Here is a 13,824-nt window from a genome sequence, read left to right as displayed (position 1 = left end):
GTAAATAAGTGATTTTTCTCCTTCACTGATGTGCGTTAATGAGACTGCAGTGATGGGCACTGATAGGTGGCACTGATGAGGAGGCACTGATGGGCATTGACAGGCATCACTGTTGGGCACTGAAAGGCAGCACTCATATATGGCGCTGATAGGCGGCACTGACTGGCACTGTTAGGTAGCACTGATAGGCAGCACTGATGCACACTGATAGGCGGAACTGACTGGAACTGATAGGTGGCACTGACTAGCATTGATAGGTGGCACTGACTGGCACTGATGGGTGACACTGAAAGGCAGCTCAGATGGGCACTGGTAGGCACTAATATGTGGCATTGATGTGGCACTGATGAGCACTGACAGCTGGCACTGCTGGGGCTAAACAGATCATCAGGGCACACTGATCATCAGTGCCCTGATGATCAGTACACATGTCCCCTCTGAGGGTTGCCGATTACCGGCTCTGCTCTCCTCTCGAGCTGTCAGTGTGACTGCGCGTGAGGAGAGAAATGCCGATAACCGGCATTTCCCTATTTACATGCGATCAGCTGTGATTGGACACAGGTGATCACATGACCGAGCAGACATCTTCGGCTCTTTCCGTTGATCGGTGATCCGCTGTGTTCGAGGGACATAGAGCACCGCCAATCGCCATGCTGCGCGCTCCCGGAGCCGTGCATGCGCAGTTAGAATGGGACGACGTCATATGACGTCCTCCCAGAACGAGAGAACCGCCTTACGCCTGTCATTACACTATATAGCGGGCGGGAAGTGGTTAAACAAGAGCACCCAGTCTCCCTGTGGTCCTGCAAGCATATGTACACGGGTATTGCCCGTGATTGCCCCACACACGGAAAAGTCTTTTAGAGCAACATCTTTAGAGATTTTTAAGTACTGTAGTTTGTTGCAATTTCAAGGGCATGTGCAATTGTAGATCTTGACATGCTTGATAACCGTTTACTCAGTGCAACATCATCTTTTAAACTTTACCAAAAAATTGTCCTTTATATTGTGCTTGTGTGCACTAAAATGCATTTATGTGCACTTTTTCATGAAAAGTTGCATTTGAAAAATGGCAGTGCAAAAATCATGCAACATAAAAAAATACAACATTTTTTTCTCCAGGGCCTGTTTTCAGAAAATATATGTTTGGGGATTTTCTAGCAAAAAAAAATAAAAATAAACCTGATTTTGTGAGGAAAGTCAAAATTTGCCCAGGCAGCAAGGGTTAACTGGCTTCTACACTGTGCTCACTACAATCCAGTAATCCAATCCAGGATTAGCAGGGGGTTTATTCCCTTCCTGTTTTAGCATCCCATGAGGAACTTACCCCCGCTGGGGTCTTCAGGGACAGGGCTCTGCACCAGGCCGACTACAGCTTTGGACCTGTAAAGAATCCTGTAGCTATTTCCATGTGTTGCTATGGAGTATTTCCCCTGCAGGATCCAGTGCAGAAGCAACATTACAGGCTGGCCTCACATCTTCCACCAGGTGGGTTTCACGTATGGTCCCTAAAGGTTTGGCAGAGTCTAGCGATCTGGAAACTGCATAAAGAGCCAAGTGGCTATTTGCAGCCGATTAGTACAATAAAACATCTTGGAAATACATCTTCAAAATAGAGAAAAAATAAAAAACTCCAGATAATACAAGGTAAGGTTCTCTTGGTAGGGAGAAGAGGTATATTGCCTAAGGACACAAGGGAAAAATGAGGCCAGCTGGGAGTGGACAGCTTTATATAGGGGATGTCTTAGCAGCTGAAGGTAGCTCCACATAACCTGTAATGAACACCTCTTTACTTCAGCATAGTCATTGGACACTGAATTCATACTTTAAACACAGCTAATTCATTGTACAATGACCAGGCAGGCAACTCAAGAAACTGTACACCTAAAGCAAGATATAGTTGGGTAGTCTTAACAGTGTGGCTGCTGAATTGCAAGACATGCTAAAGAAAATTACAAATTCTTTAAATGGGCATTTAGCGATTTTCCTGGAATTCCACTTTAAATTAATAAAAAAACTGGGTTAAAATACATTTAGTGAATACCAGTACTGCAGTTCTACAAATATTTAATATGCAAAGAAGGCTTTTAATCTCATTGTAAATGTATCTGATTTTTTAAATTATATATAATTATATTCCATTACCCTTGTCACCCATATGAAATACAGTAACTCATTTCTCTGACCAATTAACACTAATGTGTGCTGTAATGTTAATTGAGCTGTCACCTGGATGGTTCTCCTGTATGTGCTCTCGAGCCTTTTGAACAGCCTTCTGAAGATTCTGCAACCTAAGGACCAGTTGCTGTCTTCTTACAGTATGTGAGCAGGACAAACTGAAACAGCGCAGTATGTTATCTCCCTTGAAAAGAAAAACCCCAAAAAACCTTTATATGCAGTGCATATACCAGAGAAACTCAGCTAGAATTCTCTATATTGTAAAGTTACCTCCAACGCAGCATGACACTTGTCACAGCAGAATTCACATGAAGCTTTAACTGTGGGTCTCTGCTCTTCTGTGCAGGCCTTGCACTGGCAGGAAAAAAAATACTGGTCCCTCAGCACCTTTTGTCTTTCTTCAAAGCCCATTCGTAACTTGTGTGGTCCTACAGAATATACAAACATTAACAACAGTAGAAAGGGGCATTACTTACATCTACCTGGAAATACAACAGAAAAAGGAGAGAAAATATTTCCAAAGTGAGGTGAACTCCCCACTTGAACAGGTAGCAGGAATTGTCACATGATCAGGAGCCTATCCCAGTGCTCCCCTATTGTAGGCAGTGATTGGGAGCTGTGGGTCACTATGTTGGGAGCTCACTCAGCAAACAATAGCATGATCCTGTGCACCCACATATAGTATGTGGCAGCTGGCCATTAAGACCCACCAGCCAGAATTATTGTTGGTTGGTAGGGGATCAAAAAACGTATTTTATTTACTGAACTGCAACTCAATTTATAACATTTTTCTGGATTTTTGGTTGATATTGTATCTTTACCACTTAAAATATACCTATTATAAAAATGATAGACCCTTCATTTCTTTGTAAGTGGACAAACTTACAAAATCTGCAGGGGATCAAATAATTATTTTCCCCACTTTATATACTGTGTGTAAAAAAATAAATGAAAAAAAAAAAGTCATATATATATATATATACACATATATATACATATACACATACATACACACACAGTTCTCAGCATAAATGAGTACACCCCAACAGATCTGTCAGAAAACCTTTACTTTCCATTCAGAATCAACATTTTCTATGGGACACTACTACAAAATACTCCCACAAATGAAGGCCATTGATTGCAAATAAGGTTTGTTAATTTGCACACACAAAAAAGTATTTTTCCTAACAAATTCATTCAAAACCATGTTGCAAAAATGAATACACCCCAATATAAGTAGCAAAGCTTAATTTTAGGCTGGCCAAACCTTATACAATTTTCTTGAGAATTTTGCTTTAGATTTACCAAAAACCATATAATATGAGGTCAAACCCAAACAACAATTTCAAATTGTATCCAATTAGGTAGGCCCTTACACTACATAGTTGAATTTCTAAAGGAAATTAGGCAGAAAATTGTAAGAAAATTGTATAGTGTATGGTCAGTATTAGACAACAAAATCTTAATTAACAAGAATTCAACTACAGGTTAGTCTAATTATTCATTAAGCAGGTTTCCATCAGACAGTTGTTTATAAAAAACCTCTTCCCATTTCATGCTCACATGGAAGAGAAGTGTCACAAGGCTAAAAAAGAAAATAATTTCTTTACACAAAAAAAGGTGAATGCCACAAGATCATCAAAGCTTTACTTATCAATCAAAATATTGTATAATAAGTGATACATTTTTTTTACAAAGATAGAATTACAACCATCTCACAGAGATGTTCAGGCCATACACAAAAGCTATCACCTCGACAGGAGTGTCTTCTGATGAGAAGGGTTGATGAAAATCACCATGCAAGTTCACTGCAGTTAGCTAAAGAAGTAGCAAACCAAACTGGGGTGATTGTTTCCCGAGACACAATAAAGGAGTACACTGCAGAGGAATGGCATGTGTCGTGTCACCACGAAGGAAGCCTCTCCTAAAGCCCATGCAAAAAAAAGACACCTAGAATTTTCCACGGCCCATGCTAAAAAAGAAGAAGACTACTGGGACTCTGTACTCCAGAGTGATGAGACCAAGATGAATGTTTTTGGAACTGATGGCTTCAAAACTGTATGGAGTCGCACAGGTGAGGAGTACAAAGAAAAATGCATGGTGCCTACAGTGAAACATGGTGGTGGCAGTGTCCTCTGTGGGGCTGCATGAGTGCTGCTGGTTTCGGGGAGTTGCATTTCATTGATAGTATCATGACTTCACAGATGTACTGCTCTATAATGAAAGAGATGCTACCATCTCTCCGTGCCTTTGGTCATCGTGCACTGTTCCAACATGACAATGATCCAAAACACACATCTAAGGCCACTATTGCATTTCTGAAGAATTACAGGGTGCAAGTGATTCAGTGGCCAAGTCTCCTAATCTGAACCCAATCGAACACTTATGGGGAATTCTGAAGAGAAAAGTTGAGCATTCCTCTCCATCCAGCATCCAGGCTCTAAAAGTGGTCGTTCTTGAAGAATGGAAAAAGATAGATCTTGCAATATGTCGCCAACATGTTCATTCCATGCCTAGAAGACTTGGAGCTGTCCTTACAAATCATGGAGGTCATAAAAAATACTAGATGTAGTAGTTTTTGTTGTTGGGTGTTTTCATTTTTGCATCAACTAATTTGAGAAAAACTGAAGATTTTGTAATCCAAGTTATATTTCTAACCTTACTTTCATATAATGCGCTAAAGAAATGTTTTAAAAAAACCTCAGTTTTGTCAAAGTTTTGGAAATTGTCCTTGTGTTCATTGAGATATCGTTTAACATCTTACTTTTCATTTATGGCGAGCACGGATTGAGATACATATATATATATATATATTTTTTTTTTTTTTTCTTTTTTTCCATTTTTCTGCTGTACACATACATACTGTATACACAGTGCATTCATAAATTATTCAGACCCTGTTCATTTTTTTTAATTTTGTTATGTTGCAGCCTGATACTACAGTTGTTTAAATTAACTTTTGTCTCATTTAGTACCCTATAATGACAAAGTGAATACAGAATTTTGGAAATGTTCGCAAATGTATGAAAAAAAAAAAAAATTAATTCAGACCCTTTGCAAAAACACTTGAAATTTAGCTCAGGTGCCTCCAATTTCTCATGATTATTGCTGAGATGTTTCTACACCTAGATTGAAGTTCACCTGTGGTAAATTCAATTGATTAGACATGATCTGGAAAGGCACACAGCTCTCTATAGGCCTCACAGCTGACAATGCATACTGTATCAAAGCAAAAGCCATGAGGTCAAAGGAACTGCCTTCAGACCTCAGAGACTAGATTGTTGCAAGGCACAGATCTAGGAAAGGCTACAAAAACAATTCTGCTACACTGAAGGTTCCAAGAGCTGGTTGCCCAGTCAAACTGAGCAATTGGTGGGGGGGGGGGGGAGGGCCTTAGGAAAAGAGTTGACCAAGAACCTGATTGGTCACTTTGGTCACAGAGATGCCGTGTGGAGATGGGACAGAAGTTCCAGAAGTACAATCATCACTGCAGCCCTCAGCCGATATGGGCTTTATGGCAGAGTGGCTAGACGGAAGCCTCTCCTTTCCAAAGCAATTGAAAGCCCATTTGGAGTTTGCAAAAAAGCGCTTGAAGGACTCTCAGAATGTGAGGAATAAAATTCTCTGGTCTGATGAAACCAAGATTACACCGTTTGGCCTCAGCTCTAAATGTTACAGTTCCTTGAAAAATATTCATACCCCTTGAAATTTTCCACATTTTGTCATGTTACAGCCAAAAACGTAAATGTGTTTTATTGGAATTTTAGTGGAAGGAAAACGATAAATGGTATTCAAATTTTTTTTTACAAATAAATATCTGAAAAGTGTGGAATGCATTTGTATTCAGCCCCCTTTACTCTGATACCCCTAACTAAAATCTAGTGGAACCAACTGCCTTCAGAAGTCACCTAATTAGTAAATAGAGTCCATCTGCATGTAATTTAATCTCAGTATAAATACAGCTGTTCAGTGAAGCCCTCAGAGGTTTGTTAGAGAACATTAGTGAGCAAACAGTATCATGAAGTCCATTGAACACACCAGACAGGTCAGGAATAAAGTTTTGGAGAAGTTTTAAGCAGGGTTAGGTTATTAAAAAAAAATCCCACACTTTGAATATCTCACAAAGCACTGTTCAATCAATCATCCGAAAACGGAAACAGTATGGCACAACTGCAAACCTACCAAGACATGGCCTTCCACCTAAACTGACAGGCAGATCAAGGACAGCATTAATCAGAGAAACAGCCAAGAGGACCATGGCAACTCTGAAGAAGCTGCAGAGATCCACAGCTCACGTGGGAGAGTCTGTCCACAGGTCAACTATTAGTCGTGCACTCCACAAATCTGGCCTTTATGGAAGAGTGGCAAGATGAAAGCCATTGTTGAAAGAAAGCCATAAGAAGTCCTCTTTGTAGTTTGCGAGAAGCCATGTGGACGAAGGTGCTCTGCTCAGATGAGACCAAAATTGAACTTTTTGGAGTAAAATCAAAACGCTATGTGTGGCAGAAAACGAACACTGCACATCACCCTGAACACACCATCCCCACTGTGAAACATGGTGGTGGCAGGATCATGTTGTGGGGATGCCTTTCTTCAGCAGGGACAGGGAAACTGGTCAGAGTTGATAGGAAGGTGGATGGAACCAAATACAGGGCAACACAGAAGAAAACCTGTTAAGAGTCTGAAAAAGACTGGGGCGGAGGTTCACCTTCCAGTAGGACAACGACCCTAAATATACAGCCAAAGCTACAATGGAATGGTTTAGATCAATGCTTATTCATGTGTTAGAATGGCCCAGTCAAAGTGCAACCTAAATCCAATTGAAAATCTGTGACAAGACTTGAAAACTGCTGTTCACAAATGCTCTCCAACCAATCTGACAGAGCTTGAGCTATTTTGCAAAGAAGAATGGGCACAAATTTCAATCTCTACATTACTCTAGATGTGCAAAGCTGGTAGAGACATACCCAAAAAGACTTGCAGTTGTAATTGCAGCAAAAGGTGGTTGACCTCAGGGGGGCCGAATACAAATATGCGCCACACTTTTCAGATATTTCTTTGTAAAAAAAAAACTTTGAAAACCATTTATCATTTTACATCTACTTCACAATTATGTGCCACTTTGTGTTGGTCTATCATGTAAAATCCCAATAAAATATGTTTACATGTTTTGGTTGTAACATGACAAAATGTGGAAAAAAATCAAGGGGTATAAATACTTTTTCTAGGCACTGTATGTCTGGACCAGGCACAGTTCATCACCTGCCCAATATCATCCCAACAGTGAAGCATTGTGGTGGCAGCATTATATTGTGGGATGTTTTTCAGCAGCAGGGACTGGAATACTGGTCAGTGTTGAGGGAAAGCTGAATGGAGCAAAGTAGAGAGATATTCTAAATAAAAACCTGTTCCACAGCTCTCAGGACCCCAGACTGGGCTGAAGGTTCACCTTCCAACATGACAACGATCCTAAACGCATAGCCAAGACAACACAAAAGTGGCTTAGTGATTCTGTGAATGTCCTAGAATGGCCCAGCCAGAGCCCTGACTTGAACCCTATTGAACATCTCTGGAGAGACCTGGAAATGGCTATACACCGATGGTCCCCATCCAACTGACTGAGCTTGCAAGGATTTGCAAAAAAGCATGGCAGAAAATCCCTCAATCAAGATGTGCAAAGCTGGTCATGTGATACCCCAAAAGACTCAAGGCTGTAATTGCTGCCAAAAGTGCTTCAACAAAGTACAGAGTAAAGGGTCTAAATACTTAAGTACATGTGATATTTCAGTTTTTTGGTTTTTTTTCTTTTTATTACGTTCACACGCATTTTCTAAAATTCCATTTTCACTTTGTCATTATGGTGTACTGAGTGTAGATTAAGGAGAAAAAAATTAATTTAATTAATTTAAACAACTTTAGTATCAGGCTGCGATATAACAAAATTGAAAAAAGTGAGGGGATCTGAATACCGTATTTTCCAGTGTATAAGACGACTGGGCATATAAGACGGCCCCCTACTTTTCCTTTTAAAATACAGGGTTTGGGCTATACTCGCCGTATAAGACTACCCCTTTTCCAACACACACCAAATAAAAATTAAAAAACATCAGATTTGATTTCAATATGGTATGATATTTCAGTATGGTATTCCAATGATGGGGCACTATTCCTCCCACTGACACCAATGATGGGACACTATTCCTCCCACTGATACCAATGATGGTGCCCCATCATTAGTGTCAGTGTGTGAGGAAGAGTGTCCCATCATTGGTGTCAGTGGGAGAAAGAGTGTCCCATCATTGGTGTCAGTGGGAGAAATAGTGCCCCATCATTGGTGTCAGAATCGTGCCCCATCATTGGTGTCAGTGGGAGGAATAGCACCCCATCATTGGTGTCAGTGGGAGGAATAGCACCCCATCATTGGTGTCAGTGGGAGGAATAGCACCCCATCATTGGTGTCAGTGGAATAGCACCCCATCATTGGTGTCAGTGGGAGGAATAGCACCCCATCATTGGTGTCAGTGGGAGGAATAGCACCCCATCATTGGTGTCATTGGCAGGAATAGTGCCCCATCATTGGTATCAGTGGGGGAAATAGTGCCCCATCTTTGGTGTCAGTGGGAGGAATCGTGCCCCGTCATTGGTGTCAGTGGGAGGAATAGTGCCCCGTCATTGGTGTCAGTGGGAGGAATAGTGTGCCAACATTGGTGTGAGTGGGAGGAATAGTACCCCATCATTGGTGTCAGTGGGGGAAGGAATAGTGTTCCATCATTGGTGTCAGTGGGGGAAGGAATAGTGCCCCATCGTTGGTGTCAGTGGGGGGGAGGAATAGTGCCCCATCGTTGGTGTCAGTGGGGGGGGAGGAATAGTGCCCCATCGTTGGTGTAAGTGGGGGGGAAGAATAGTGCCCCATCATTGGTGTCAGTGGGGGGGGGGGAGGAATAGTGCCCCATCATTGGTGTCAGTGGGGGGAGGAATAGTTCCCCATCGTTGTTGTCATTGGGGAGGAGGAATAGTGCCCCATCATTGGTGTCAGTGGGGGGAGGAATAGTGCCCCATCGTTGGTGTCAGTGGGAGGAATAATGCCCCATCATTAGTATCAGTGACACCAATGATGCGGCACTATTCCTCCCACTGACACTTGCTGACCCCTGTTCCAGCATGGTGCTGCTGCAGCCAGCATACGTGGTTGCAGCAGAACCATCTGCACGGCACACTTACCGGCCGCTCCCTCACTCGATATTCGCGGGGCCGCTCGGCTCCGCCTCCTCACAGGTGATTGGCCGCCTGTGTGCCTTTCCTGAGCTACAGTTCTGGCGCCCAATCACCGGTGAGGAGGTGGAGCCGAGCGGCTGTGCGAACAGAGTGAGGGAGCGGCCGAACTGAATGAAGGAGCAGCCGCGCTTCCTGGACTGGATCGTCGTGGGACTGGGACCGGAGCCAGGTAAGAAACAGCAGCCCTCTGCCCGCCCCTCTACTTAGTGTCCCTTCCGTTGGAAGGGGGGGGCAGCAGCACCGCCCCCCCCTAAAAAGTGCTGCCCTGACACCGACTCGGAAGTGTCAGCAAGCCGTATACCGGCGTATTAAACGACCCCTGACTTTTGAGAAGATTTTCATGGGTTAAAAAGTCGTCTTATACGACGGAAAATACGGTACTTTGTGTATATACAGGTATAGTGTGTGTATATATATATATATATATATATATATATATATATATATACACACACATACATATATATATATATATATATATATATATATATATATATACACACACACACACAGACACATATATATTTATACACACAGTGGGTAAAAATTGGATTTTTTTTCTACATACTTGCCTGTATAATCCATTTCTTGGAGTACATCACGGGACACAGAGCAGGCCATAATAATGCCTATGTGGTTATATGCCACCTATAGGCGAATGGACACTGGCCAACCAATCAGAGAGGAAGTCCTGCCCTATATAACCCCTCCTACACAGGAAATACTTCAGTTTTTTGTACCAAGCAATGACATTCCAGAAAGAGGGGTGCAACCTCTGTGTCCAGTGATGTACTCCAAGAAATGGATTTTACAAGTATGTAGAAAAAAAAACAGTTTTCTTTATTGTACATCACGGGACAATGAGCAGGTCATAATATTGATTATGTGGGACATCCCAAAGCAATAAAACGTGAGGGGTGGGTGGACATCATAATAACTACCACCAACATTCCAAAAGGAGCTACTCAGCTGTTCGCAAAACACTGTGGTCAAAGGCAGAATCCTCTGTGGCTCTGACAACCACCTGGTAAAACCTTGTGAATGTATGAACCAAAGACCATGTATCAGCCTTGCAAACCTGAGCAACTGACGCCTGGTGGCAGATAGCCCAAGATACCCCCACACTCCTGGTAGTGTGCTCTTACCTGAAAGGTTGGGACTTCAAACCATAGGCTAGAATGATTAACTGGCAGATGCAATGAAAAATAGTTGACCTGGATGCCGCCTGCCCTTTTTAGGCCCTTCTGGCAGCACAAACCAGGATTCCTGACCTGTAACGCCAGCTCAAGTAAATCCTGACCAGTTGAACCACATCCAGAGTATGTAGCGCTCTTTCCCCTGCCAACTGTGGACTAGGAAAAAAAAAAGGCAAGGCACTTTCCTGATTTAAGTGAAAACCAAAAAAGCAGTCTAGGCAGGAAGATGGATGAGGACCCTATTATGATGCCAAGAACGGCTGCTTACATGAAAGGAACACCAGCTTCGACACTCTTCCTGCCGAAGTGATAGTAATCAAAGAAGCCACCTTCCGAAACAAAGGATTACATTTCTTTAAATGGTTCCAAAGGCGGCCTTCGCAAGGACAGCCCAAGTCACAAGGACACATGGGGGGCCTGATAGACGGGACCATCCGTGTTACACCCTGCAGGAAGTTCCAATCAAGGAGCGAGAACAACGGCCTCTGGGGAAAAAAATGGATAAAAACTAAATCTGACTTTAAATGGTACTCATTTCCCCTCCTGATTGGAAAAAGGATTAAAAAAAGCCTTATATCCACCCACTTCTGTGGGTGCCACTTCCTGGATTCCCATCAAGCAAATAAGATTTCCAGGTCCTGTATTGGAAGCACCCTGACACCGGCTTTCTAGCACTCAACAATGCGGAGAAAACAGGACCGAAGACCCCTTAATCTTACTAGAATTGTTCTTAAAAAGCCAAGCCTCCAATCCTAGCAGTCATATACAGGATACAATATTGGACCCAAAACAATAGGTCAGGGCAGACTGGAGTGTCCCCTGCCAGATACACTATGTTGGTGTATCAAGCCCTCCTGGGTTAGGCCGGGCTACCACTATTTTTAGTGTTACCTCCTCCCAGACCCTGCACACAAGACACAGCAATAGGTGAATTGGGGGAAAGCATAGATTAAGGGGAGCTGGTCCCTAAGGTGTTACCAGTTCATCTACCCCTATTGCCGGTGGGTCATGGGCACAACCTGTCTAACCTTTTACAGAACCTGCAAGTCAGCAGATCCACATCCAGAGTTCCACAACGCTAGCAGATTGCCGAAAACGTCTCAGGATGCAGGCACCATTCTCCCAGTATCAGCTGCTGACCTCTGGGGAAAAAAACCCCTGCCAGTTTCCTAGACCTGGAATATGTACTGCCGACAGAAAGCAAATGCTGTTCTGCCTCAGGCAGAATGTGGTTCACATTTTCCTAAACCACATGACTCCTGTTGCTGCCATGGTGGTTGATATATGCCACTGCCATGGCATTGTCGGACTGAACTCTGACCACAACCTGTGCAACGGGTTTGTCTAATAATCCAGCGCAAGGCGTACTGCCTGAAGTTCCAAACATTGATGGGCCGTACTCCCTAATGTGAAGACAAATGTCCCAAGAATTGTACCCACATTTAAATCAGCACCCCCAACCAGAGAGACTGGCATCAATGGTTACTATCTTTCAAATCACCTATTCAGACTCTGCAATACCCCGGGGGCAAAGCCCTCCAGTAATCCAATGCTTGCACCTTCATGATCCAGACAGATAGAATGTTCCTCTACAAAAGACCTGGATATATCATTTCCTCATGCAGAGATGCACCAAAGGATACTCACTGCTTCTCAAATTTCACTTTAAACTTGAAACTGACTCCTCTCAGAGCAAAGGAACATAAAGATATTATGAGACAGACACCACCCTGTGTCCTCCGCAAACCCAGCACCAGGGCTAGGAGCTTTGCAAACACTCAGAGGGCTGTGACCAGCCCAAAGGGCAGTGCCCCACAACAATAAAATGGTGATTCTCTATAGCAATCACAGAACCCCTGATAAGTCTACAAAAAAAAAAAAAAAAAATTGGCACAGGAAGATATGCGTCATTAAGAACTATTGATACCCAAATCTATCTTTTGCAGAGCAGCCACCGCTAATTGGACCAATCCCATCCAAACCAGAAGGACGTCTAGACTAATTCTAGTGCTTTGAGATCTAGGATTGACCTCACAACCCTGTTTGGTTTAGAGCCTGTGAACCTGTGAGTGTCTCAAATCACCTCAAGAGACTGCCCTAGCATCCTCTGCTGAGATAATTCTCAAAACACAGCTGTCTCAGACTCTGGAGGGGAAAAGCATACAACACCTGGTATACCCAGGCAGTCTCCCCTTCAAGTAATAAACAGGGCTTGACCCTGATTAGATTCCGAGTTCAGATGAGATCAGGGTAATGTGGCCGTAGTCCATTGAAGCTCTGCCAACAGGAATAGCTGCAATGTCAAACACAGTGGCCCAGACACCATTGGTTAATCGTGAAATGAAACCAACGCCAGATTTCCCCCCCGAGGGTGGTACACTTGCCTCTCTGCTGGCTACCTCTTTTGGGACCCTTTAAGGAAAAAACTATATTGTCATCGAACTGTGCAGTCCCGCAGGGATATATGTCCATAGCTATCTTGGTCTACAGTTATGCGATCGCAGAGGCAAGCAAGCATTCAGCCATGTAGGTACATAGGCATGTACGTATGCAAATAATACCAGTACCCAATTTATGCAGTCCATGCAAGTGTAGGTATACAGTCTATGTTAGTATGCATTTAAGTATGCATGTACGGATGCAGCCCAAGCATCAGGTACGCATGTACAGATGCAGCCCAAGCATCAGGTACGCATGATGCAACCTAAGAATCAGGTACGAATGTACGGATGGGGCATAAGCATCAGGTACACATGTACAGATGCAGCTCAAGCATCAGGTACGCATGTACGGAAGCCTCCCAGGCATCAGGTACACATGTACAGATGCCGCCCACGAATCAAGTACGCATGTACGGATGCGGCCTAAGCATCAGGTACGCATGCACGGACGTGGCCTAAGCATCAGGTACACACGTACGGATGCAGCTTAAGCATCGGATACGCATGCACAGATGCAGCTTAAGCATCTGGTACGCATGCATGGATGCAGCTTAAGCATCTGGTACGCATGCATGGATGCAGCTTAAGCATCTGGTACGCATGCATGGATGCAGCTTAAGCATCTGGTACGCACGTACGGATGCAGCCTAAGCATCTGGTATGCAAGTACAGATGCGGCCTAATCATCAGGTATGCAAGTACAGAGTAACCCCATGACCTCTAGTGGCTGGAGG

General features: G+C 43.3%; 1 protein-coding gene across 1 annotated transcript in view; it reads right to left on the bottom strand.

The window, feature by feature from the left end:
* The window catches only part of SMYD4 (SET and MYND domain containing 4), a 91,356-nt gene that overhangs the window by 13,310 nt on the left and 64,222 nt on the right, over nucleotides 1-13,824 (bottom strand). Inside the window, exons 7-8 of the mRNA XM_089657713.1 lie at nucleotides 2,449-2,606; nucleotides 2,230-2,362 (exon numbers count right to left, since the gene is read on the bottom strand). Of these exons, the coding sequence (XP_089513839.1) occupies nucleotides 2,230-2,362; nucleotides 2,449-2,606 (291 nt within the window). The remainder of the gene's footprint in view (nucleotides 1-2,229; nucleotides 2,363-2,448; nucleotides 2,607-13,824) is intronic.

Source organism: Staurois parvus, unplaced genomic scaffold (assembly GCF_062004578.1).
Source record: "Staurois parvus isolate SC_StPar_1 unplaced genomic scaffold, SC_StPar_1.0 ptg000029l, whole genome shotgun sequence".
NCBI lineage: Eukaryota > Metazoa > Chordata > Amphibia > Anura > Ranidae > Staurois > Staurois parvus.
This window is presented reverse-complemented; position numbering and strand designations above follow the sequence as displayed.